Source organism: Pezoporus wallicus, unplaced genomic scaffold, assembly GCF_028554395.1.
Source record: "Pezoporus wallicus isolate ANWC-B61680 ecotype Strahan unplaced genomic scaffold, APGP_CSIRO_Pwel_v1 contig_2908, whole genome shotgun sequence".
NCBI classification, from domain to species: Eukaryota; Metazoa; Chordata; class Aves; order Psittaciformes; family Psittacidae; genus Pezoporus; species Pezoporus wallicus.
In genome coordinates, this window is record NW_026642179.1 from 8,280,710 (window position 1) to 8,302,747 (window position 22,038).

The 22,038-nt window shown below is 46.3% G+C and overlaps 3 protein-coding genes and 1 long non-coding RNA gene across 6 annotated transcripts in view; 1 reads left to right on the forward strand and 3 right to left on the reverse strand.

Annotated features, from left to right (window-relative positions):
• Positions 1-1,752, reverse strand: part of WEE2 (WEE2 oocyte meiosis inhibiting kinase) — a 23,422-nt gene extending 21,670 nt beyond the window's left edge. The window contains exon 1 of the mRNA XM_057427841.1: positions 1,632-1,752. Within this exon, the coding sequence (XP_057283824.1) occupies positions 1,632-1,644 (13 nt within the window). The 5' untranslated portion in view covers positions 1,645-1,752. The remainder of the gene's footprint in view (positions 1-1,631) is intronic.
• Positions 938-12,350, forward strand: DENND11 (DENN domain containing 11). 2 transcript variants are annotated; one of them, XM_057427844.1, is made up of 9 exons: positions 938-1,179; positions 6,844-6,943; positions 7,896-8,054; positions 8,679-8,832; positions 9,094-9,232; positions 9,797-9,928; positions 10,115-10,265; positions 10,744-10,812; positions 11,914-12,350. In XM_057427844.1, the coding sequence occupies exons 1-9, from the start codon at positions 939-941 to the stop codon at positions 12,107-12,109; spliced, it is 1,341 nt and encodes a 446-aa protein (XP_057283827.1). In that variant the 5' UTR covers position 938; the 3' UTR covers positions 12,110-12,350. The 2 variants fall into 2 exon arrangements, with proteins under 2 accessions (XP_057283827.1, XP_057283828.1); XM_057427845.1 differs by lacking the exon at positions 938-1,179 and adding an exon at positions 6,134-6,553.
• LOC130609183 (uncharacterized) lies at positions 10,842-17,286 on the reverse strand. The gene is made up of 2 exons (XR_008974728.1): positions 16,924-17,286; positions 10,842-11,045 (listed from the first exon to the last, which is right to left on the reverse strand). It is a non-coding gene; the product is annotated as an uncharacterized LOC130609183 (long non-coding RNA).
• Positions 17,287-18,621: 1,335 nt separating this feature from the next.
• The window catches only part of AGK (acylglycerol kinase), a 35,116-nt gene continuing 31,699 nt past the window's right edge, over positions 18,622-22,038 (reverse strand). For both annotated transcript variants that reach the window (XM_057427846.1, XM_057427847.1), the window contains exons 14-15: positions 19,708-19,792; positions 18,622-18,923 (exon numbers count right to left, since the gene is read on the reverse strand). In XM_057427846.1, coding sequence (XP_057283829.1) covers positions 18,786-18,923; positions 19,708-19,792 — 223 coding nt within the window. In that variant the 3' untranslated portion in view covers positions 18,622-18,785. The remainder of the gene's footprint in view (positions 18,924-19,707; positions 19,793-22,038) is intronic.

Genomic DNA, 22,038 nt, shown 5'->3' on the forward strand with positions numbered 1-22,038 from the left:
GCTCCGCAAAGTAAGTTTGTACATGGGCTTTGTGTAACAGAATGCCCACTCAGGGTTGGAGCTGTCTGAAGTGGAGCTCACAGCAAATGGACCCTAATGTTACCAGAAAAAAAAATGGGAGGAAGAAACCAAACCCCACTGCTGAGGAGACTGGATGATGAGTTTCTTAATGGCCTATCGAACACACAGAGCTGCTCAACAGGAAACAAAGAGAGACAATTAAAGCTTTTACGACAATATCTTCCCTTTAATTGTGGCCTGCTTAATTGGGTGATTCAATTAATCAGAAAGTCCTAGGGAACCGACTTAAACCTAATGACACTTAATGACATTGGCGGTCACATAATGAGGATGGTAATTACACAAAAGTTGGCTGCCTGTGGATGCCTTGATCACACTTCTCTCTTCGTCTTCCAACATCAAGCTGATTCTGCCTGTTTCTCTGACAACTGTTCCACATCCTTCTATACCACATACTTATTTACACGCAGCCCCCAAAAGCCCAGTGTACTCTGGATGACCCTTCCAGGTTTGTGCCCTGCAGCTTCCACTGCAGCAGTTTGGGAATGTCAGTGGTGCCGGCCGCTCTGCTCAGCTCCTGCAGCTCCTCGGTAAGATGGGCTTGACTGGGCTGCCCCTGACCGGTCCTGCTCAGGAAGGCAGCGGGTCCATACTGGGGTCAGAACACACCAGCCTGGGCCAGGGGGCAGGAAGCGGTGCAGCAGGAACAGGGGGTGCCCTATCGCAGGGACCCCTGCAGCCCAGCCCGAGCGCTACCAGCTGCTCTCCAACCCCTCACGCTGCCCCCTGCCCGGCGCGCCATTAGCGACGAGCCACGCCCCCGGCGGCAAGCCACGCCCCCTCCACCGCCCCGGCAGCGCCCCCAGCCGGCGGCCGATGCGGCGCGGTTCGGCTCGGCTCGGCTCTGCGCCGTGGCCATGGGGGAGCGCGCAGACGAGACGCCGCTGCTGTTATCGGCCGAGGGCCCCGCCGTGTCCGCCCCGCCGTCCGCAGCCGAGGCGGGCGGCAGCAGCAGTGCCGGGCGGCGGCTCGGCGGCGGCTGGAGCTCGGCTCCGTGGGGAGGCGAGGGGCCGGAGGAGGCGGTGGGGCCGCCGCGCGCGGAGGCGGAGGAGGACCAGATCGTGGCCGTGTTCGTGGTCACCTTCGACCCCCGCACAGGTGAGGGGCGCCGGTGGCGGCGGGGCCGGCGTGGGGTGGGGGGGTGGGGGGGGGGCAGGCCGGGGCCTGCGGTGGCCGGGCCTGGGGTTCCCGGTGCCGCTGGTGTGAGATGGATGTGGGCTGGGAACCGGCTGCGGGAGCGGGACTCCCGTGGAGAGCGGCCTGCGGGAGCCGGGCTGCCCCCTGCCCGTACCGGAGAGTGCTGCTTCGCGGCCGGCCTCCCGAGCAGCGCCGAGGGAGCGGAGACGGTCAGGGTCTGCGTTTTATCTCCATCCCACCGAGAACTTCGGAGGCGAGGAAGGTGCCGCTCCGAGGAGAGCGGTGACCGGCGGGGGCGGGGGTAGCTCCGCAGCAGGACACGGTCTGGAGATTCTGGGGATGGTGGCGGGGCACCACCTGCCGCCCGCACGGCATCCAGCCCTAGGGCCGAGCGCTGCCTGGGGGGCACCAACCTGTTAGCAGCATCCCCAGAGCATCCTGCGGTGCCGTAGCTTGGCATAGACCTGCCTGCGGCTGTCAGCGATGGGTGACGGCTATGGCAGGCATCAGTCTGGCAGGGGTACAGAGCGTGATCCCCAGCAGCAGCAGCTCGGCTATGTATTTCTTGGTGGCCTGTGTGTTTAGAGCGTGGCTTCTGGTGGGATCTCTGGGACCCTCAGTGCTTTGAAGTGTGATGCTACAGCCCAGGAGGGCAGAGGAGTGAGGGAATGTGTTTTCCACCTTTATTCGTTTATAAAACCCATCTTTTCATTTCAGAAAAGATCTTGTTTTTCTTAATCTTGCTGCTGTATTGGTATCCAGGAAACAGGGCATTATGACACAGAAGGTTAGCACCTGCCGCACATCTGTTAACACAGGTACTGTGCTTTAGGAGGCCAGTGCTCCAGGACAGATCATTGGGTCTTTCTGCTGCCTAGCAACAACCTGGGGTGCAAAGGCTTGTTATGACCAGAAAGTTTAGGAAGTAGCTTGGGAGATGCAGGAATCCATTTGCATCCCGATGTGGGAGTGAGCTCCTCTTTCCTCTGTAGGCCAACACTTTATTAGCAAATCCATAGCAGAAGTGCTAGGGACAGGAAAGGGCTCTGTGAACCGTGGCAGGGTTTGTCATGGAGGGGGCAGGTGACTGGCATTACACTCACAAGAGGGTCATGATAGTGAAGACTGAATCCTGGTCTTGAGCTGAAAGTCTCAAAGAAGTAATGAAGAGGACAGAGCCCAAGTGTGACATGCTGTCAGAAATGCATGCTGTGAAACGGCATGGCCACTGTGTCCTAAAACACCAAAGGGCTTTCAAGAAGTTACCCCCCTGCAGTCTGGAGGTCAGAGGCTCTTGACTCATCAAAATCCACAATGAGACTGGATGCCATCTTTCCAGCAGGAGATGGGAAGGGGAGGTGTTTCTCCTAAGTATCCAAAACATGGAAGCGTCAGGATGACTGCAGCAGCAACAGGTTGTCTTTCGATCCGAGAGCATATGCCTTGTACAGAATGGTGAGATTTTCTGGTCGGCAGAAAGCTGAGCTTTCTCAGGAGCTTGTCTGAACCAGCTGTTGCTTTGAATGGAGTCCAGGGAAAGTTGGGAAACAGCTCTTCTCACATCTGATGTGCAGTTGATGCTTGGTGTCATCACCCTTGGAGCACTCTGTCAAGTCCAGTGAGATTCAGCTTCCTGCTGATACTCAACATGGATACGGAATGTAAGGAGGCATGATAGGACTGTGAGGAACACATGACACCATCACAGGTGGAGTGCAGAGTGCCTCATGGAGGATGATGACTTGGAGAAAAGGTCTTGAAGCTGCAGTAGTGTGAACTCGTTAGGGTCACAAAGAGGATACGGGAGTGCTGGGTCAACCACATCAGATGGCATGAAGAGCCTTCTTGTCAGTATGTGTGACTTGAAGATCTGCCAGTCAGCATCTGAGCTGGGAACCTGCTTGCTCCTGTCCAGGAAAACACAGCAGATCTCCTTTGCTAGCTTGTTCAGGAATGCAAAAGGCTGAATTTCTGGTGGTGGCTGAGGGTTAGTTGTGCCAAGTAGTGTCTGTGCAGTTACAGACAAGCAACTGATGTTTTACTGTAGAAGGATGAAGTGGTAACTATGCTACTAAAGAACCTAACAGCTTTCCTCCTAAATTTAGAAGGGCTTGAGGCAGACAAACTCGTGTATCTAGCAGCTGCATGTGAGTTAGTGAAGGTAAGTAATGGGGTTGCCAGGCCACTGTTACAATTTCAGTGCCCAGGGACTCTTACTGAAGCTTGTGTGCATGGCTGAACGTGAGAGCCAGAGGCAGCTTCTAAATCAGCAGTACTGTCCTCACCTCCAGCAGGGCAAACCTTGTGGCACTTGAGAAGCAGCTCTTGCACTGATGCAGAAAGTGAACCGTACATTAAGTTCAGAACGGTGACAGCCAGGAGCCAACAGTGCCATCATCTCATTGCTCCCTGCCCTTTGGCAGCCCCCTCCTTTGGGGAGTGAGGAGTTGGGAATGCTCTGACACCTCAAAAGGTGTGAGCACCAGGTCTGCACAAACACTGCCCCTTAAAAGAGCATGGTCACAAGGGGCTTTAATGAGGCTGCTGGATTTCCTTGTGTGGGTGGTCCCTCGGGCAGGTAGTAACAGAAGACCCAACACTGTTTTGGGCAGCAATGGGGATACATGTGGTAGGTGTGACTTACTTGGCATTAGGTTCAAGTACATGTGCTTTACAAAACTCATCTTGGGTAAAGAAAGTGAAGAAAACAGTGGAACAATAAATTTTTCTCTGAAAGATAAAAGAAGATGAACTGAAGTCCATGGCCACATCGACTGTGTCAGATCAGGATAGCTGAAAAGAGGCTGAACCTTCTTAGTCTTTTTCTGTGATGGAGATGATGATAGTCAGCCTTCTGGAGGTCCCACACTATCTGTTGGCTTAGAAGGTGGTGTGAGTAATGGGGGGAGACATGGAGGGAAGAGAGGGAAGTAGTGTGTGTTGCACCAGTGAACAGGCAAATATTGTGGTTTTCTGTCCCGCATTTCTTCCAGGCAGGAAACAGAGCCAGAGTGACAGCTAAGTCACACTTTGTGCCTCTTGTGTCCGGGCCCAGCACGGTAGTATAGCACAGCTGGGGACCTGAAAGATCTAATGGTGAGGAGAGCCAGGTGATGGCTACCAAATGCTAGTGCCACCTTCATTTCTGTAAGGATGTGAGAATCCAGAGAAGAGAAAATATAAGAGAAAGAGGAAGAACATCCTTAACTTTGCACACGAGAAAGAGAGTGCTGCTTCTGACCTGGCGTGGAGCTGGGAGATAGCTCCCAGGAGATTTCCAGATTTGACTCTCAGCAAAACCACTCGCCCGCTTCCTAACGCTGGGTGACTTTCACTGGGGAAGTTTCCTGTGCGCACGAGACCTGTTTCTGCTCAGTGAAGGGCAGTGCTTCCTGTTTTTCCACAATTGCTCCCTCCTCCGGTTTCTCAGGCAGGCTGGGAGCCACTGCCGTGTCTGGGTGAAGTCTCTCCTTTGTTTGCTCTGCTGTTTCACCAGACTGACTTCCTTAGTTCCCTTTCTTAGCCCCGTGTTTGTTCTGCGAGTGCCACGTCACCCGTACGTCCATGGGGCAAGGTGGTGTGAGGAGTGCCAGGAGCACAGGTGTAGGCTGCTTGTCACAGATCCCAGGGAAAAAAAAAATGGCTGGATGATGTGTGAGTTGGTTTTGTGGTTACACAGAGGGCAAGGAGCTGTTTCAAGGTGTCTTTCCCTTACACACTGCTACAGAACAGGCATTGTTTGCGCCATGTCCACTTCAACACCTCACTGGTGGGTATTAAACCTGACAGTAAGTAGTGTTTGTGACTAAGCTAAACAAAGTCGGTTTCCTTTGCTCGCTGGTGCTCTTGCGTATCAATCTGTTAATCGGTAGGTAATAACCAATAAGTGCTTCTCTGCGATGCGAGATTTAAAAGCGGATCTAGCGTTAACCACAACTTTGTGGTTAAGAAGGAGCTAGGAGTTGCCTTCTTCACCCTTTCAAGGAAGGGTCTTGTGCCTTTAAAAAGAAAACCAAATACACACACATACGGAACCCCAAACAACAAAGGCCAATATCTATATATAATATGCAAACCCTACAGGGGACCGTGCAGGCTGACATGATGTCACTGGCTTTCTCTGCCAGCCTTTCACATGCCTCAGAGGCGAAGCCGCTTCACAGCAGAGCTCTGTGGTTCCACATGTGATTGCACAGAGGGGTCACGAGGCTGCCACCACTCCCCAGCCAGCCCGGCTCCACGGGAGAGATCTGGTTGTGCACTGGAAGTGGTTACTTGGATGCAAAACTTCTCGTGTTGCCATGCTTAACGCTGTTGTTTGGGGATTTGTTTTGAAGTCCTTGCCAGGCAGGGTTGGGGGAAGTCTGCTGAACACAGTATCTATGGGAGAAGAAAAATAGCCCATTTAAATGTCAGCAGCTAAGCCCGATTCCTGTGTGAGAGTGCATGCATATACTTGTGAAGTATGAGTAATGACACACAAGACAGGCTTCAGAAATTTAAAGATATTTAAATATCTTTAAAAGTCTCAGCTGGGTGTAAGGCTCTTCCAAATGTCCAGTCCATGGGATGCTTATCCCAAAGGGCAGGAGAAGGACAGTACCCGTATAAAGTATCTTTGCGCTGCATCTGCTATTTCATTATACTGAAGAATGCTTGTTTTGTTTTTAAAACTAAGCCACATTACTTCAAATGCTGTTGCTATGGGCAGGCTGGCAGAGGACAGAAACTCAGTGTGTAAACCTGGAGCACATCTCCGTACAGTGGGAGTGTCCAGAGGAGCAGGTTAGACTCCAAAGTGCTGGGATGGGAAATCGTGAGAAGTCCCCTTTTTTGTCCATGATAAACTTGGCGGTGGCAGAACAGGACTTTAGGGACTCCTTGTGACTTCTCTGATCTCACGTTCCAGGATCAGGATCCTTGGGTGGCCTTTTCCCCTGAACAACAGTGTGCTTTCTGGCCGGTTTGGCAGGTGACAGATGTTTCCCAATCTTGATCTAGCCTGTAATTTATGTGGGTTTTGTTTGGTCATTCTAGCGTGCACAGACGTGTTGCAGTACTCTGATCACCTCAGCCTCCATATAAAGGAGGATCCTCCTATCCTAAACGAAATGTGAGAGATTCCAGGGAAGTAGTGGTGTTTGGGATGCTAGTTTAGGGGTTCCTGTTTGACCAGCCCTGCCAAGCACAGCCAAAGGACAATGCTGATGGTCGTATGAGCTATCACGGAAACTCATCCTGAGAAAGAGCAGCAGCCTATACTCCAGATGCTTTCTATAACATACTCATGCAGACAGCCTGCGTGGAACAGCACTAATACCTCATCCACTGTCAGGTAAAATTGTAGCTGCTCTGTGATCAAACTTATAAAGCATAAACCCACAAAATAGCACTAGCTTCAAAAATGGCTCTAGAAGTCCTGCAGTATCTGGGTGTTGTGCTGCAGTAAGTAACATTCACAAGATCTGTGTGGAGTATAGTATGTTAGCTACTGCCCGTGACAATTTGGGAGTTTAGGAGTTGCATTAGTGCACTGTTAATGGTGATGTAAAAGCAGCGACTTGCTGGTGTTTGTCCTTTTGGAAATGGGTTCAAGTTTACCTAAATAAATGTGCTTCACTGCAGGCAACATGGTGGAGTGGTGTTTACCCCAAGATGTTGATTTGGAAGGCGTGGAATTCAAATCTATGGCAAGTGGGTCCCACAGAATCCAGTCGGATTTCATGTGAGTATGTCTCATCTAAGTTACTTCTTTCTTACCTCTGTATCTACACCACCATCCCTTAATTCAGAACATGCAAGAAAATTACCACCCATAAAGTTAAGTCCTGCATAAATGTGCTGCTAAACTGTACCTAGCTGAGCTGAAGTCCTCTTCAGATACTGTCAATATCATACGAAGTACCAGCAAGCTGTGGGGATCTGCTGTATGACAGCTTTGGCTCTGGAGGCCAGCTTGTGAGTGGGGCAGGGCAGCTTTGCAGTGGTGTGCAAAGTTGAATGGACATTGTGCAGATCGTACTGCACTGCCACTGTTGGGACTGTCAGCAGCGGCCTAGGGAGAAGGGAAAAGAATTGCAGAACTGAAATGGGAAGGATTTTACAGGAACTGGACTTAGATAAAGATTCTTAATTCTGCCAATGCTTTGGGTCCTTTAAATGTTGTGCTGTGTGCTTGCTCACTTTCTTTGACAGCTCCCTCCTTCAGTGGAAAGAGAGAAGCTTGGAATTTTCTTCATTCCCATCCTGTTACTGACCCAGTGTTGCAAAGCAGCAGTGTTTTGCAGTGAATTGCAGTGTCACGGTTCCTTTTGGTCAGGAATAACAGTTACTTTCTCAAAGGCATGTGAACTGAACATTTGCACTCAGCTAGAGCATGCTTCAATGTGCTGGCACCCAAATTATGACTAGGTAGCTAGACTACACTCCAGACTTGATGCACTGCAGGCTTTTCTTCCTTGAAAGAGGGGAACTGCGTTGAATGTCCTGTCTTGTTCTTGAGAAGACCAGGACACCCAAGGTCTGTCCTCAGCCTTTCAGGTAGCACAGTGGGATTTAAGGGGGTTCCTTAAGAAGGAACTATGTTCCCAAATCAATATTTTAGTGGTCAGTTACCTTGCTTTCTTCCTTTTCCCTCTTTTTTAACATTAATCCTTTTGTCAAACATTTGTTTCCAGTTATTTCCGGAAAGGGCTCTGTTTTGGCCTGGCCTGCTTTGCCAACATGCCTGTGGAGAGCGAGTTAGAGCGTGGTGCCCGCATGAAGTCCGTGGGGATTCTGTCCCCTTCCTACACCCTGCTGTATAGGTACATGCACTTCCTGGAGAACCAGGTGAGGTAAGTTTTCTTGGGAATGGGACTGGCCACTCCCTGCCAAGGAGAGGTAGTAATGTTGCCTCGATGGAGGGCAGTTTTAGGCATGAGAATTTGACTACAACGCTGAGCCACGATTTCCTTGAATGACTACTTCTCTAGAAAGAGTTACATGTTCACAATGGGAAGGAGACAAGGAACTGGTTAGCAGTAGCCTGTTCATTGCTAACAGGCTAGTCAGATGCGTTCCAAACCCTACTTGCTTTGTGTAGATGTAAGTGTCGGGGAGAGCTGAGAGGACAAGAAGTTTCACTGTTCTTCTGAAAACCATTTTACTAAGGACTCACAAAAGGTTTCTAAATCTGCAGTGGTGATTGTGGCTAGCTGTGTGTTTCAGCTGTGTTGAGTGGACCTGTTTCTACCTAAGCGTATTTAAAACAGGACCAGTACTACGCAGACACCAGCTGACTGTCTGCTTCCATCTGGCTGCACTGAAAGCTGGTGTTACTCCTGACTCTTCAGCTGCCCTCCTGGATAAGTCTGTGCAGCTGAGACACCCAGGGTTCCTTTGCTAGCTGGGTGGCAAGACACTGAATAAGTAGAGACTGGAGACACTACAGACCTCTCCTTTTTTACTTTCTCTTCCAGACACCAGTTGGAGATGCCAGGGCACTACTCCCATCTAGAGGCATTCTATGATGACAAGAAAGGAGTTCTCCCCAGTAGCAAGGGCACCTCCAACTCTCAGCAACCTGTCCACTGGCTGCCATCCATCCACAGATACATGTACCCAGAGATGAAGGTGAGGCAAGGTGCTCTGAGGCTTGCAGGAACGGTCAGTGTGCTCCTGCTTCTTGCTGGTGTCTCATACTTCTTTATGTAAGCAGTGACTCCAGCACTTTGTGGGCTGCTTTAAGTAAGATTTTGTTACTTGGACTGTTGAAAGCTGCAGTTCTCTGTCATTGCTGTGTGCTGGTCTTGCTCCCACATTTAGACTTAGCATCTGTGCATGTGTCCCTGATTCACCTCTGAGCTGTTTTCTTCCCTTTCCCTCCACCTGCAGATCACACACCCTGCTGGCTGTATGTCTCAGTTCATCAAATTCTTCGGTGAGCAGATCCTTGTCCTCTGGAAGTTTGCCCTGCTGCGCAAGCGCATATTGATATTTTCACCACCCCCAGTTGGAGTTGTCTGCTATAGAGGTATGTTTCCAGGGACACTGCAGAGCTCTGTTCTAGTAGGCTGAAGCACTGCAGAAATGCCTGTGGGTACTGAGGGGACAGACATCCTGCAGAGGTATCCATTGCAACCATTTGCCCATTTCCTGCAAAATGCTTTTCTTCAGATCTTTTGGGTAAAGACATACCTGGCACTGTTGAACGCAGTTCCTGTCAGCACAAGACAATATTGTGCTGAATGAATTTGTGGAAACTAGAACATGGGATTAAGTATTCAAGGCCTGGCTGGATGGGGCATTGAGCAACCTGGTCTAGTGGAAGGTGTCCCTGCCCATGGCAGGGGGTTGGAACTGGGTGAGCTTTAAGGTCCCTTTCAACTCAAACCATTCTGTGATTCCTGTGGGAGAACTGATTGATTATTTCTTATCCAAAACAGCATCTCTCCACTTGAGAAGTTCTGGTGTTCAGAGGCATTAAGTTCTAAACATTGTTCTCAAAAAAGTGTATGGGAGAACTGTGTAACTGGGCTTCAGAATACCCTTGAGGGAATACTGAAAGCATCTCAGGATATACTTCTCTTGTCTGCAGTCTACTGCTGCTGTTGCCTTGCCAATGTTTCTCTGCCTGGTCTTGGAGGAACTGTCCCAGAGTCCAAACCATTCTTCTATGTGAATGTGGCAGACATAGAAATGCTGGAGACAGAAGTATCCTATGTGGCCTGTAAGTATGATGGATTAGGTGTGAAGTTAACTTCAGGCTGTAAAGTGTCTTGAGACACCAGACTGTGGAATAAAACTGATGAGAAACTGGATGTGTGTGGAATGACTAACTACGAAAGCAGGAGAGAACAGTTGGTCTGCTGGGAAAGCAGCAAGCTGCTCTGAAAATCTTCTCTGATTTTGGCAGGCACAACAGAAAAGATCTTTGAGGAGAAACGGGATCTCTATGATGTCTATGTGGACAACCAGAATGTGAAGACGCATCACGAGCATCTCCAACCACTCCTGAAAATTAATAATGCTGACAAGGAGAAGTACCGGCGGCTCAATGACCAGAGGTAACAATGGACTTCTGGGTGGTCCTGATAGGACAGCAGTGTGATGTGGGATAAAGAGGACACTGCTCCTTTGTACTTTGTATTTTCAGAGTTGCGCACTGCTTCAGGTCATCTCTTTGAGATTCTGGTTGCACTGAAGCTGACTGGTATGAGAGCCCCTGGGCACTCTGCACACATACAGTCACTGCACTGCACTGCACATACAGTCACAGCTGATGGAGCAGGTAGAGGGCAGGAACTGAAGCAGAGGTTGTGACTCACCATTCGGTCACCAACGATCAGTAGCACAACTGCAAACAGCCTGCTTTTGAGTCCGGTGCCTTAAAAGACTACCCTGTTGCTTCATATATTGGGGCAAGACTGTCAGTCTGATTGGTCTCCAAGAAATGGACGTGATGTTTTTAGTTGTACTTGTCTTCTCAAAATGCTTCAAGGTTCACTGTAGGTATGTGCAATTAAACTGTCTCCCTTCTTTCAGGCAGATGTTAATGTATTCTCAGGAAGTGGGTGATGATTGTAACTCCTGTGAAGAGGACCTTTTCATCTTGTGAGTAGCTACCTCTTAGTTGGTCTCTGTTAGAGAGCTGAGCCTCTTTCACTGATTTTTATGTTGCGCTGGTTTGGTATATTATGAAACATCACGGTTAACACAATTCCATAGTCAGCTCTCTTCCTCAAGGGATCCAAGAACCAAACTGACCCTTCCTCTTCAGGTCACCTTCCTTTCAATTTGACAAGCCAGATGCAGCCATATATGTCTCCACTGGAGTCTCTTAGGTGCTGGGAGGGAGAAGGAAATTGTAAAAACACAATTAGAAATGCAGGAATCCCCTCCCATTTTTTAAAACCTAAGCACTATAGGACCTTTCATGCCAGAACATTTGGTTCAGGAAAGAAGAGTGCGGGAAGCAGGCACTGTACTGTGCTGGGGGAGGTACATTGTGGAGATAAGAATGCATGTGAAAGATTGACCCATTGATGTGTCTGGCTTTGTACTTGGCAAACAGAGGAACCAGAACTGGGCATAGAGTTAGAGGTATGGAATTAGATGAAAACCACACCTCTACCACTTCTGAAGCCCTTCACTGCCTGTTGCTATTGTTCAGAGTCTGCAGCAGGAGGCAAGTAATGGGATGAAACTGTGTGAAGGGCTGTCAGGACAGAGCTCTGATGGTTGAACTGTGCGGATGTAGTCAGAGCTCTTTCTGAACAGCCTTGCACATTCCTAGGAAAGCACTAGGTCAGAAGTAGCTCTCACTGCTGTGTTCTGCACCAGTAATGGAGAATTTATTTACCCAGTGGCTTACTAATGGATGAGAATACCGCTTCCTCCTTTGCATTATGGGAGCTATAGGTCTGGTGTACCCACTTGGCTACCACAAAGTACACATTAGCTGATAACGTGGCTTACTTCTCAAGAGTCAAATGCCTAGCATAAATCATCAGCCCGACAGAAGCACTGCTATAAATTGAAAGTTACTGCTTTATCTTTGTTTATTCTAGGTCACCCATAGGGCGTCACCTAAGAAGGTGGGATCTATGATAAAAGGGGGTTAAATGCAGTTCTGGGGCTCTGCTGTCTGTTTGGTAAATATGCTGTCTTTTGGGGGGTCCAACGCCATCATCTTAAGCTGACTTTATCCTGTAGGTTTTTCATGGAGCAGAACAACCGCATATTTCAGACGCTGATGGAGGTGTCGGCCAGCCAGGACAAGACACTGACAGCTGACCATGCACGAGGCATGGGCCTGGATCCCCAAGGGGATCGAAGTTTCCTTTTGGACCTGCTGGAAGTATATGGCATCGATGTTATGCTAGTTATTGACAACCCCTGCTGCACTTAAACCATGGGCAAGAGATGGGGAGCAAAGATCACTTTTTAAAGACTACCAGACATTGCTTAGGAGGATCACTGGAACTCGCCGCAGCCACAGTTACTAAATAATATTAAAGGGAGAATATTTATAATTTTAAAACAAAATGTGATTTTATTTTCTCTCCCTCAACCTCCCAGTGAGTACCTGCTCCAGGTTTGGTTTTGTTTGGTATTCGGTTTTGTCTTCCTTTCTCTTTCATCTGTGTTTTGTTTTTTGGGTTTTTTTTTGTTTGTTTAGATAGGACCAGGGGCATGTTTGCAGCAGTCTTTGCTGTTGCCAGTGATAGCTAGGGTTTGGCCTAGCCTGGATACCTGAGGGCTTAAGGCTTCAGGAAAGCACTTTGTCTGATAGGGACCAATGTGAACTGCTGTAACTGAGCTCTCAAGCCTTGACTGGAAAACCCTCCTATCATCCCCTCTTCCACCTGGGGACTGAAGAGAGCTTCAGCACAACTCAGTCTCATAAAACATTTGTCCTACCATGTTTATTGGTGGGGACAGTTAAGCCAATGATAAAAACTAGGACTCCTTTAAGCACTCCTCACCAGCTTCTAGCAGTTGAGTTGGAATAAAGCTACCCGTCCTCATCAGTGGCAGAAGCAAGTTTGGAATAAGGGGGTGCTACAGGACCTTATGACTTTGCTTGCCAGAGTGGCACGGTTTCACTTCCAGCATCTGAAGTGGTATAAACTGGCAAAGACTACACCTACCCTATCTCATAGCTGGAGAAGAGCACCATCTCTACATGATCCCTCCTACCACTTCTTCTGGTCTTCAGTTGCATCACACCTGCTGCTTTGGTTTAAAATCTTCAAACTAGCAAGATGGTCTCCCATTTAAGAGGGACCAATATCACTGAGCCACCTTGCAGTCAGTATGTTCTCCAGCCTCAGTTTGGATGGCGCTGGGCTGGACTGGGTTGAATAAGTATGCTTTAACTAATGTCACTAGCCCTTCCTTTGTAGCACATGGTACTTGTCACTCCTTTGCTTTAAAACTGTCTGCTGATCCACTTTTTGTCAGGCAGCCTTCAGCACTGCCTGCAGCTGTCCTTGGCTTTCAGTGTGATGCAGAGTGCCTTCACAGTTTGCAGGAAGTTCCCTTTGAGTTTGGTGTTCTTAACTGGCACAGCTGCAGTGTCTAACAGCAAACCTTTTTTTTTCCTGGATAGAGAAGCAGTAGAACCATAAGAACAGTGTTTTCTTCTTGTGCTGTGGAAAGAGTAGGATTCAGTTCATGCAGGACCAGTGGTTACCTCCACAAAAGCTATCCCAGTAAAGAGTAATCCCTTTGCTGTGTGAAATCCAAGAATGGTACTGTGGGTTTTAGGTGTGACATCCTGCTTTGCCCCAAATCCTTTAGTCAGTAGAAGCATCAGCTTTAAGCTAACTGTTCTTCCTGAACTTTGGCTATAGTTAATTAGCTGCTGCTTCTACCATAACGGACTTCAGCACCCTTGGAGGCTTTCAGTGGTTTGCAGGAATGTAAACTGTAGCTGACGTATCCATTTATCCTACCATTTTGTAGACTCTCTGTGGCTTGTCTCCCTCTGGAAGGAAGGAGGCTGGCATGGCCTGTTTTTTCTTGAAGGCTGTCAGCAGCAAAGGGGTAGTTTTGCTTGCTGTGGATTCAGAGGTTTTAGTGCCATGGGGAATTGGGGGCCTCACAAGGCTTTTTGCACAGTTCTTGGTACGAGCTTCAGCATATTCTGTTCCTGTGATCTGCCCGTCTCCGAGCAGTCACTCCCCTGCCAGCTTTTTCAGGGCTTTCGATGGTTTTGGGTGTTACAGGATAAAACGTGCTACTGCTTGTATTGCCAGTTGCTCACAGCTCTAATGTTATCATCCTTAGAAGGTTGGGGGGAAAAGGGAGAAAAAGGGGAAGAAATTGAGAAAGAGAAAACCAGAGCTGAGTATCATTAAATGCAAAGATTGGTCTCTTTTCCTTAAGAAAAGGCTTTGGTTTTAAATTGGCACCTCTAGTATAAAAGTGAGCCACAGTCTCCATGTTTTTTTTCTAACCTCCACTTCAGTTGTAACATGCTGTCTGCAGTGAACATGAACATACATGAGGAAGTGTAGCTGTCACTTACTCGATTTCCCTCAGATACAAAAAAAAGGAACTGAAACTAGCAATTCTTCCTCTCACTTTCTTGAAGGTTTGCTACATAGTTGAGCTGTGGTCAGCTGTTAATGACTTTCCGTTCTCTTTGATGTCAGTCTTCTTTTGCTGAACTAACTAGAAACAAACCTTTGTCATTGAAATTTTACAGCCTTTGCAGCTGGAGGCTTTCTAACAACTTGCATTAGAGCACTCTGTTCACAAGCTGTCAGAACATCAGGTCTACTAGATAGCACTGCTAAGAGCTTAGAGAGCTGAGCAGAGTCTCATGAAATGACTATTTGACATTTATTAAACTTCTGCTTTCCCGAAACTAGGTCTTCAGCTGCTGGCAGGAGTGTGGGTGCAGAAACATCAAACCAAGCAGGTTATTGTAAAAGTAGCATTCATGCTACATCCTGTCTGGGTGGCTACAGCCTGTTTTGCTCTTCTTTGTAACACTGCTTCTCTACAGCCTCTCTTGGCAGGTGACCGCTATGAAAGTCAGGAAGTTGCCAGACAGAAAACAAGAAGATGATCTCTCTCTCCTCATCCTTCCTTGTTTAATTTGCTGCAGAACTTTCCACCTGCACTCTCCTTTTCTAACAGACACTGCTGTTGGTGCTGTCACATGTGGAAAAAAAATCCTTGATAAATGGGTACATAATACAAACAAATGGCTACAGCTTGGGACCTGATGGCTTGTTCAGCAGGCTGGTTTCGTCTGGAACCAATTTAATTGAATCTTACCTTTCCAGGAGATGACATAATTCGAGGTAGAACAGTTAAGTGCAGACATTTAAAATCCCCTCCTTGGCACTTAATACTTGCTCTTTTGAATACTAGCAGCTGGAAGGAAGGCAGTTACTGAGTGTATTTTGAATTAAAAGAGGCAGAAAAGCGTGGCATAAGGTAGGGTATAGCTTATTGCCATAAAATCTTCTTCTCCATACTTTGCCTTTACAGTGGTGCCTTCAGTTTCTGTGGTGTGAGGCCTCTGGTCAATTGCTTGTGATCAGAGCCCAGGTTGAATGGTGGTTACTGTAACCAGGTATATCCTGTGCCCTGGTAGACAGAACCTGGAATGTTCCTCTCTAACAAACACCCAAGGCATAGTATAGCCACTGCAGGTTCTCAGTTGGTACTCACTTGAGTTTAAACAGCAGAGCAAGAGCTTCATAACTGCATGTTAACTCAAGTTGCACTAGAAATGTATAATAAGAAGCAATGAATTATTACTACTTGTACTATCTCAATTGGAGCATAAAGCGTGAGAGAAATAAAAACTAGATTTTCAATCTGAACAAGGGATACCATATCAGACACTGAAAACATGCAAAAGTCTTCTCACTGCATGGTTAGGACAAGCTGCATAGAGCCAAGTACAACTAAGAACTAGAATGGATACTACGAGAAAGGCATTTTACTGAATTGAGTTTAGATTTGGCTTAGAGACTTCTTTTCTAGTATATATGAAGTAATTACTCCAATGTATGTTAGCGCCAATGCTCATGTCTGTCGCAGGAGATAAGCTCACCTATCCAGCATCGTTAAGGGTGGAAGAAAGTTCCATCACCTTTTCAAGAGAAAGCAGCTTACTCTACAGCATATTCTGTAAAGCAGTTACTGTGATACTGCTTCCAGTTTTAAAAACTGCCAAATTTAATGGGCAAAAGGTAGGAGTAGTTAATGGCCTTCCTGGGGACAGGCTATACAAGGGACAGGCATGTTTTGCTTCAAGACATAGAAAGGCAGCGGTTTCTGGAATCGTAGAGCAAGAGCACTCTGTCCTAATGCAGCAGTCTAGGTACAAAGCATGCACACTAACCCAAATTCTCTCATCCTAGCTGTTACTTCTAAGTAAGTTGATTGTTGTCTCTATCCCTGCCTACTGATTATGTTATCTTCTAACATAAATGTCTTTTGCAAGGGACTGGGATGTACTGACTTAACAGAATGATATATCTGTCTAAAACAGAGGGTGTTAAATGCCTGTGGGTCAGGATTTCATGTCCTGGTTAATGCAACATGCCATTCAAATGGGAGTGTTTAATTGTGGTTAAAATAAACAGGTGCCTTGGGCTGTCCATCCTTAAGTTGTTATCCTTCCTTTTTATTTATGTTACAGTATTCAAAGCCCTTCTAGAATGGACTGTAAGTTGAAGCCAGGATAAGCATTTTCAAGAGTGGGACCTAGGATTCTACTCGTCCTTCCTGTCTTGGAGTTTATACGATGTTTGTCTTGCTGTCAGACAGAAACATGAGAACTGAGCCCTTTTCTCAGCACTGCAGATAGCAGGTTCAGACCCTGATTATTTTATTTAATGCTTGCCTCACAAACCCCCCTCTCAATGTTGCAATTCAGAGGTCTAGAACCACCTCACAGTGGAAGGCCTTTGAACTATAGAGGAGGGGGGAAAAAAATGACTTGAATGGTATTTATACAAGCCACTCAACCTATGCTGACCTGAATATTTAATTATCAGCCTGCGTCTCAGATGATCTTTAGTACTTTAACATCAGTTAACTGGTATTTTAACAATACCAGTTCTGAAGGGAGCTCTCGGTTATCCTCAAGCAAGGAATCAGCATTGCAGTGGGAGCCATGCGTCTGATACTGTGGAAGAGAATTAGTTGTTTTCCCTGTAAAATGGTAGAGATGAACCAGAAGCTAGTTCTTACCATCTCACCTCTTGCAGCAGGCTGGTTGTAGTTATAACAGTTCTGATGTTGTCTGCATCTTGCAGATGTGTGGCTGCTTCAATAGGGCTGTGGCTGTGAGGAGAAACTGCTTACTAAAATATGGGTATTTTTTAATACAATTAAAGTGTATGTTTTTGAAATGGCTGCTGCCTTTCTGTCCTGCCACTTGAGAGAAATAAAACCAACATTGCTGATTTTATTAGAGAAGCATCAGCTTGAGGAAAACTTCAGTAAGGTGAGAACTGCCTCTGACTCTGAAGGAGTCAGTGGCTGCAGAGCAATCTTCCAAGTGTCTCTGTCGCACAGCCAACATACTCCTTGGAGAGTGACCCAGGGGGTCCACTGAGCACCCTTAACTGCTGCAGATCGAAAGACAGCACAACTTGGGCCCTATCACCAGCATAACTATTAAAAAGAACTAGCAGGCTTCTTCTATCCTATTAGATCTTAAGAAAGGGATGAGTGCTTGCCCAGTAGCTGAAGTAACTAGTTTTTCTGCCATACAGCCAAGGGTAGGACAGCATTCAGTTTGGTTTCAGCATCCTGTGGAAAAAACAACCCTATCTCCCCTTGCAAAGCATTTTTCCTTCAGCAAGTCTCCAGCAGAGGATGCTGCTGCAGCACCCAGGATGCAGTCTAACAAAGCTGCAATTCACTAATGGCCTTATTTTGATTACAGCAAAGAATCAACAGATGAAGTTAGACTAGATCGCAGCGTAACACAGGGACTACGTACAAGCAACAGTCACATCAGAAAAGTAAGAACCCTTTTTTTTTTCTTCCAGTAAGCAAAGCAGAATCATGTAAACTTGTGAATTGTAATAAAATGAGCAACAGATAACCTTGCCTAAGTCAATAATGTTTCAGCAGTTAAAGCAAAGCTATAAACAAAAACTTGGAAAAGCAACAAAACTAATTACAGTACTGAGGCTCAAGGGGATGTAGATTGTGTAAGAAATGGTGAGCACTGTTTACATTAGAGAATAGCAACCAGACACAATGAACAATAGAAGTTATTTGGATGCCCTTATTTGTGTTATTCAACTATGGGAATAAAAAGAATACTTACAAAAAACCCAGACTCATTTGGCTTGTTAAAACATGTGCTTGATACAGCTTTGGGTCAATGATGACATTTTCCAATTTCCTGCTCTGTAATGTACCTGAACTTGAACAAAGGAATAGATTTCTACTATATTATTAACTGGAACGCTGTGCTGTTGTATCTGGCAAGATGGAAGAAAAATAACGTATCTTACCCAGGTACATATAGGACTTTTTTAACTTCCTCTGAAGCTTTGAATCCCCGATCAATTTCCAGTTTATTTTGTGACAGAGCAGATAACCGTTTTAATGTAGCAACTCCAATGTTCCATAGACTTCCTTAGTATTACTATCCAAAAATAATTTTTTTCCAAGATCCATGGTTTTGCAAGGTTTATACATAGGTAACTAAAGTAGACTTCACCTCCTAAAACAAGGACAAGTGTGCTTTCATTTTACTTTTAATATACAATCGCATTAAAGCAGTAGCATCTGGCACACAGCACTCAGCCTGCAGTGCTGTAAGTGACTGCTGATGGCTTCTCTGGGGAAAAAAAAAAAAAAAGCTATCAAATTAACATGCATTTCTCAGAATTTTCATTTGCATTTTTTACCCCTCTGAGACCAGCCAAATCAGCTGCTTCCAATGGAAATGCCTCCCACATAAAAATAGCCAAATGGCTATATAGACAAATAGACTTATTAGTCTGGTGGGGGTAATCAAGTTAGCAAGGTCTTGTGTGCCTTGAAGAGACCCCAATAAGACTGGTAAACACTGGCCCCTTTGACATGAATTCTCATTGTACTGCTGCACGGAGCGTCTGCTCTCTCATTCTGGGATCACAGATGAACCGGAGTTTCCGGGGTAATAGCTTCACCTCCACAGGCATAGCTTCATACTCCTCGTTATCAATGCCAAAGGATCCCTCAGTGCCCTGTGTATAGATAACAGTGTGAGCAGGGTTAAACATCAAACACATTATTGCAGCAATGCTGTAATGCTGATACCTGGTTTTACTGATCAACTCAGCTGAATAACTATCTAAGTCTTAACACCAAGATGACCCCCTCCCTATGCCTTCCAGCCCGTTTGGTCCCAACAACGCAGTGAGGGCTATTCTTCACATAACAGATTCAGAATCTGTTGCCTCACTTAGTTGCTAACGGGTGGTAATTAAATGCTAGGGAGCCTTAATGACCCACATTGTTTATACTGAAGGATTCTTTGCTATTGGAATCACAATTATATGCACTTAGATCTTGGTCTGCCAGTGGTGACACAAGCTAATCTGCAGAAGTGCCTGTTAAATAACTCCTATTAAACCCAAGTTACAAACATCTTTTGGTATTCTTTTACTATATCGATCTGAATGTGAGATGCAAAGTAATTCATGGCTCAGGAATTACTCAGCAGTAGAATTTTCGTGTTTTCTTTAATGCTGATAAAGTCACCAATGATTAAAACTATTTGTCAAAAATGGCAGGTTGACTTTACCTAAGAACAAATCTGGTGACTGCTTGGCATGCACTTGACTCAGACCACTGGGAAATTCCAGTATGTGTCTCCTGGCTAGAGACTTAGATGCTGCACTGAGGAACCGACTGTCTTACTGGCAGTGTAATCAACCTTCCAGATCTGGAGTAGGGATTTCCTTATGTGTAGCATCAACTAGTATGATGAAATAACGGGACAGTTTTCCAGCTCGCTCAGCTTCTCACCTCTGGAAGTTGCAAGATGCATCTGCTGGCTTGGATGCACTGACTCCCTTCAGGGCACATATGTGGATCATGCATCTTTTGACTTCTGTTCAAACCAAAAGAGAGGTGATGTTAGGAGATGTTTCTCTTGGAAACAGCCATCTTTAGGAATCACATGTCACTGTGGGTTGGTAAATCTGCGCATCTGGTAAATTTGGAGGTTATGTGTATATACAAATATTTGTGGGTTTAAATGTGAGAAAGGAAAATAGACATTCCCTATTCTGCTGCAGTCAATACATATCGGTATGCACTGACAGCCTCCAACCCACTTCTGCTCTGAGGCTCACTGAATATATTTGAACACAGTTTTGTATATTTGAACATACAGCACAGTTTGCATTCCTCACTTAAATGCTGAACTCTGCAATTCCTGCAGTGACTATCAACTCCTCATATCCCATGCAGCCACATGACTTACCAGCAACCTAAACAACCCTAAGCCAAAAAACCCAGATAGAATTATAGTTAAACTGAACCACTAAATTACCATCTAAACCCCAAAGAACCCTCATCTCACATCAACACCAGTCAGCATAACATTTCTTATGAGCTGCTTTTATATTATTCCATGTGAAGAACCCCCCAGAAAAATCATCATTTTATACATCCCAAATGATCTATCTGGTTTTGTCTTTGTCTCTTCTGGTACCTGTGAAATTCTTATTTAAGTACTATACTTAGAGAAGTGCTACTCTTCCATTTCTGTAGATGTCAAATTGAAGCGCAAAGGCAGATGCCTGTCTTAGAAAGCTGGTGGTGCAAGTGCCACATGGTCTTTTTGAAGACTTAAGTTGCTGTCCTGTCACTGGACAAACTGTTAGAGATCAATGTGTGCTGCTGCAGAGTAAGCACAAGCTCTTGGGTATGCTGACCTACCTCCGGCCTCCTGACTGAAAACACACATAACCTTTTGGCTGACCTTTGACAAAGGGGACACCACACCCCAGGCAGTAACCCTTCAGTTTGGGTCCCTCTCCCAAAACACAGCAGCAAACAAGTAGTACCAGAGGGGACAGCAGAGGTACAGCATTAATACATCACAGCTCTCAAGCACTCTCAATACACCAAGCTACCTATGCCCTGAGGAATGCAAGCACCCCTTAAAGAAACAACATGAGAAGAGAGGGTTGAAGCAAGAGGTGATAAACAAAGATGAAGGAAGAAAGGTTAAGATACCAAAGGAAAGGGCAGAGAAGGACAGAAGCCGGATTAAGCGTGGAAAATTTGGTTTTAATCAAATACATATATAGTAAAAGATTAATGAGTGAATATGAGGGAATTAAACATCCTCCTGGCAGTATAAATTATAAATCATTGATGGCATGCAATACTGTCAGTTTATACAGTGCTGTACAAACAAGCAGCAAGATTCCCCACATAAAGTTTAACCTACTCAAAGTTTAACAAACAAGGTCTTTCATATTGCACTTTGATGAGCAAGTAGATGGGTTTGATTCACGAGGGTAAGTAAGGCTCTATACATATGCAATTATAGAGTCAAGGTAAGCTCAAAACCACAAGACATGGAATTAAAGATCAGCCAAAGGTAGAAGCAAGCAGATACAACTCCACTTGCAGTGATTGCCTCTAGTGACTCAGTACAGAAGGATCAGAAATAATTTCCATTTGATTCTTTTATTTCCATTTGATCCTTTACTATGAGGGTGGTGACACTGGAACAGGCTGCCCAGGGAAGTTGTGGCTGCCCCATCCTTGGCGGTGTTCATGGCTTTTTTTGCTGAGCAGCTTTCCAGTCACTCTTCTACCAGCCTGTAGCACTGCATGGGGTTGTTGTGGCCCAGGTGCAGGACCTAGCACTTCACCTTGCTGAACCTCATACCATTGGCCACAGCCCATCAATCCAGCCTGTGCAGATCCCTCTGCAGAACCTTCCTACCTTCCAGCAGATCAACACTCCCAGACAACTTGGTGTCATCCACAAATTTACTGAGGGTGCACTCGATCCCCTCATCCAGATCATCAGTGAAGTTATTAAACAACACTGGCCCTAACACTGAGCCCTGAGGGACACCTAATGACCGGTTGCCAGCTAGATGTGACATTTACAACCACTCTTTGGGCTCAGCCATCCAGCCAGTTTCCAACACAGTGAAGAACACATCTATCCAGGCCATGAGCAGCCAGTTTCTCCAAGAAGACACTGTGGGAGACAGTGTCAAATACGTTATCAAAGTCCAAACAGACAATGTCCACAGCCTTGCCTTCATCAACCATGCAGGTCACGCTGTCATAGAAGATCAGGTTGGTCAAGCAGGACCTGCCCTTTAT